General features: G+C 59.9%; 1 protein-coding gene across 1 annotated transcript in view; it reads left to right on the top strand.

The window, feature by feature from the left end:
• LOC104076488 (collagen alpha-1(I) chain-like) overlaps positions 1–4,461 on the top strand; it is a 14,193-nt gene that overhangs the window by 3,210 nt on the left and 6,522 nt on the right. The window contains exons 7-9 of the mRNA XM_009577374.1: positions 1,804–1,829; positions 2,461–2,514; positions 2,966–3,073. Of these exons, the coding sequence (XP_009575669.1) occupies positions 1,804–1,829; positions 2,461–2,514; positions 2,966–3,073 (188 nt within the window). The remainder of the gene's footprint in view (positions 1–1,803; positions 1,830–2,460; positions 2,515–2,965; positions 3,074–4,461) is intronic.

Below are 4,461 nucleotides of genomic sequence, written 5' to 3'. Positions count from 1 at the left end.
GTCCCCTCACGCCGGCTGGCTGGGAGCCCTGGAGCTCCTCAGCAGCACAATATTTCCCAGGAGAGGTTTTGCACCACAGGCTTTGCACAATGTGTGCAGGGATTTGATTCTAACAGCAGCTCCTCATCCCCCGCTGCTTTGCAGGGACCACAGGGCTTGCAGGGGAGACGCGGCCCCTCCGGCCCCAGGGGCACACAGGTAAGTGGGTGCTGTCCTGGCTCAGAGCCCACCATGTCTCTGAGGTGTGGGTCCCCCCTCCATGTGCTTGCTGAGCGAGGAAGGAGCTGCTGGGACTTATCCCCCATGTGCTTTGCAAATGGGCACGAAGTCCATGACCCTGCGGGTCTTTATGGCCACCAGGGAGTGAGTGGGTGGGTGGGAAGGGCCATGTCCTGTGGGCAGGCTGCTGGCTGTAGCCCCGGCTCTGGGTGGGACGTGCAGGTGGGGGGTGAAGGGAAGGGTGAGGTGATGGGGATGTGGTCCCTGGGGTGAGATGCAGCTCCTGGGGCGCCGGGCAGGGTTCCTATGGGCTGGGGTCTCATCCGCAGGGCAGGACAGCGAGCAACATCCCTCTTCTCCCAAACCTCCAACCGCCTTTGCTTTTCCTCAGGGTCCAGCTGGGATGGAGGGATCCGCTGGTCCCAAAGGAGACATCGTAAGAGCTTCTTGCTCGCTCGCTTTGACCTTGGTGGGGATGAAGCCTGGGCTTAAGGGCTTTCCCTGGAGGGACCCGAGAGGTGGGGTGAGGTGTCCCTGCCCCTGCTTTCGGAGGGGAGAGGTGGGCAGCGCTTGCAGCAGACCTCGCAAATGAAGCCTGGAGGTCCCTGGCAGCCCTGGGAAGGGGACGCGGTGGGGCTGGGTGCTCTCTGCCCAGCGCAGCACGAGCCGATGCCAGCACTCCTCTTGCAGGGTGCAGATGGTGCCCCCGGGCTGAGGGGACAGCCAGGACAGGAGGGCCCTGGGGTAAGTCCATGGGAGAGGGTGGCTGGGTGCGGGATGCTCTCATCCTCCCCCTCGCAGGCCCCCAAAGCACTGCGGGGGAATGCCCTGCTCCCCCCCGCCACCCCCAGCTTCCCGCAGTGCTTGTGGCACAAAGGCTGATGGGGATGATGGCCACGTCCCTATGGCCAAGCTCCTCATCTCCAAAATCCAAAGCTCCTCTGACTCTGCTGCTTGCAGGGACCTCGGTTTATGGTGTTTTTGGTTTTTTTTTCTTTTTTCCCCTATGTATTTATCAGCAGAGATGCCCCAGCCCTGGCCCTGCCTATCCCTTCCCTGGTGTGCAATTAGGTACAGCCCTTTTCCAAGGGGTTTGGGTGCTGAGCTGCCCTTTCCAAAGGGTAAGGAGGCCGGGGCAGCCTGGCCTTCCTCCTGCCTGACCCACGGTGTCCCGGCTGAGCACGGCCCTTGGTGCATTTGCTTCTCATGTGCTGAAACCCTGACATGCAGAGCTGAAAACTGGTGCTTGCAAAAGGGATGAGGGATGCAGAGTGGGACGTGGGTGGTGCGTTTTGGAGGCTAACAAGGACCTCGTCCTTGTGCTGGGGGCTGCTGTGTGAGTGGGGGCAGCTTTGGGAGGGCTTATGCATCCCCTGGTCCCTGTTGGGGAGCAAATCCCACCATGGCATCATCAGCAGCAGCAACTCTGCAGAGCTAAACTGGTGTCTCCCATTTATCAGCATCTTCCTGTCCCTGTAGCGTGGGAGGGTTGTCAGCCTCCACGAGTGCATACAATATTTTCCTTTGAGTTTTTTTTAACTTGCATTTTTTGTCTCTCTCTGAAGGGCTTTACTGGCCTGCCAGGTTCAAAAGGCACCCAAGGAGACCGGGTGAGTGATGGCACCCATGCCATCCCTGCTTGGGATGCAGGAGAGCCGTTTTAGAGCAGCCCAAAGCACCAGCTTCATGTTCTTTGCCTGTGTTTGGGCTTGACATTTGAATAGGTGGCAACTGCAGTTGTTTAGGAAGGCAGAGCTGCGCTTGGGCTCGCCTTGCTGTAATAAGAGGAGCTTTCAGACACGACAGTGTGTCCTAAGGTATTGTCTGCTTTGGGGAGGCACAAGGGAAGTAGGAGTGCTTTAGCCTGTGTGAAGGAACACAGTAATGAGGACAAGGTGGTCGTCATTGTTGTGCTGATACCAGGACGGTGCAGCTGGGATGCCACCACCGGCTGCTGCAGGTGTCCTACCTACCAGGGAGCCTGGGGTTGGGACTGGCACGGGGTGCTGAGGGCACTAACGGTTTGGTGGTGAATGAACCCAGAAGCTCTGGAGCCTCCTTGCCATGAGAAGCATGTATCTGCTCCCAGCTCCAAAAGGTCCATCGGGAGGAAAGCCCTGATCTAAATTAGGCAATACTAACTTTCCTCGATGCCAAAATCAGATCACAGCATGCTTTGGTTGCAAGGAGTGGCATAACATGGTTTTCTGAGGGTACCCTCCATCTCTGCTGCTCTTGCAGGGCTGTCGAGGTCCGGGTGGAGCCAAGGGAGACCTGGGAGCCAAAGGAGACAAGGTACCACGTACCCAGGCTTGCAGGGGGGATTCCTCGAGCTGCTTCCTCTTTCATTGTTCAAATGTGCTATTTTCCAGCTGGTAGATGAGTTTCTGTGAATGTCCAGGGACCCAGGGGCATTTGTTTTTGGGGACCATGAGAGCCAGGCAGCTCAGACTGTGCTTGATCCCACCACGCTGCTGCCCCTGATTCATCCTTCCCTGCTCCGTCTTGCTTTGGCTGTTTAAAAATGTTATATTGTCCCGTTGTTGGTGCCCCAGGGATGTTCTCAGAGGAGGGTCGTGGGGTGTTCACCCAGAGTGGCCCCAAAGGCCGGGTGTGCAGCGAGTCAGGGCAGCAAGCAATGGGCTGTCCGGGGGGGTTCCTGCCCACGGGTGGGGGAGCCCCAGGCACTGGCTGTCACTCCTGTTTGCAAGCCCTGCTGTGACATGCTGTGTCTTATTCCTCCAAGGGTCCACGCGGAGCACAAGGAGCAAAAGGGCCCCCAGGGATTCGGGGCCAGGTCGGCTTGCAGGGCTTTCCCGGCCCCCGAGGAGCAGCGGGGCCCCAGGGACCAGATGTAAGTGCCACGGCTGGTCAGGGTGTCACGTGGTGGGACATGCGTGTGTCCAGTGTCGTGTTGTGAGGTGGGTGGCATGGGGAGGGGACAGCCCTGAGAGATGCAGGCAGCATGGGCAGTGCTTCTTGCCCCAGCCCTGCCTGGGGTGAGCCCTCCTGCCTGCTCCTGAGCCCGGGCGATGGACGGCATGCCTTGGTGCCTGCCCAAGAGCCACGCGTTGCAGTGTTGCTCTCTCCCAGCGCCTAATTCTGGCTCCCCTCCAGTGTCCTTGGCATCTCCACCACCCTCTTCCTCCTCCCGCGGGCTGAAGGCACTGGGCTGTCCCCAGCCGAAAGCCCACCTGGCAGCAGTACTGGTATTTCCTTGCTCGTTGGGGCGGTGGGAGCTGGTGCGGGCTCAGGGAGCCCTCTAACGGCATCTCCCTCCATGCTGCTCGGGCACCGCTGGCCCCTGGTCGGCCGTGGGGAGCTTTGCCCAAAGCGACCTCGGGGTCGCAGGTGCCCTCACCACCGCAGCACTTGGCACGAGCGGAGCTGTGACCCGGCTGCTCCAGACCCCTCCGGCTGTGCCGGCATCAAAACCCCGAAATTAGCTGGTAGGTTCAGCGATGTGAGGAGAGGGCAGCTTTAGGCAGGGGGTTTCCAGTCCTTCCCAGCTGCCTCTGCCCGAGCATCTTTGCAGGGTTCCCGCTGAATCCCTGCTCCACGTCAGCACCCTTCGCAGGTATTTTGAGAGCACGGGGCTACAGATCGCTCTCCTGATGCTCATCCCTGACTCCTGCCGGGCTCTCTGCCTCCTGGAGCCTGTGCTGGCAGCTCCGGAGGGCTGCCGTTGCCCAGCCCACTGCCCTGCTTCTCACCAGCTACACTGCCTGGTCCCGATCCTCCTGAGAGCCGAGCACAGCAGCACTCAAAGAACCACAGAAACAAGGCACAATTTGTAGAGTGCTTGTTTCCTGCAGTGCGTGCTCTGAGTCAGCTCTCAGGATGGACAAACCCAGCTGCAGATCAGTATTTCTACCTGGGAAGTGAAGCCAGGCTGGCTGCTTATCTCTAGCAGTTTCCAGCTTCTCAGGAGAAGGAGAAGGAGGGGGTTATATTTTCACACCCACCTTTCTGGTCTGCAGCATCCCCCGCGTGTGATGCCCTCCCCCTCGGAGGGCTTTTGGGATGTCTGCCTGCATCTGCTCTCACATTCACTCTTCAGGATGAGAAACGAATCCTCCCACCTCTCCAAGAGATGGAGACGCAGCACGACCCATCTCGCTGCCAGGCGGTGCCTCTTCCACCCGGCCAAGCAGTGCTGCCCTCACACGGCGTCGGTCTGGAGCCGGGGTCCGGGCTGTGCCTGCCCCGCTGGGGCTGTAACCGAGCAGGCAGGAGCCTTGG

This window comes from Fulmarus glacialis, unplaced genomic scaffold (assembly GCF_000690835.1).
Source record: "Fulmarus glacialis isolate BGI_N327 unplaced genomic scaffold, ASM69083v1 scaffold6585, whole genome shotgun sequence".
Classification (NCBI taxonomy): Eukaryota; Metazoa; Chordata; class Aves; order Procellariiformes; family Procellariidae; genus Fulmarus; species Fulmarus glacialis.
This window is presented reverse-complemented; position numbering and strand designations above follow the sequence as displayed.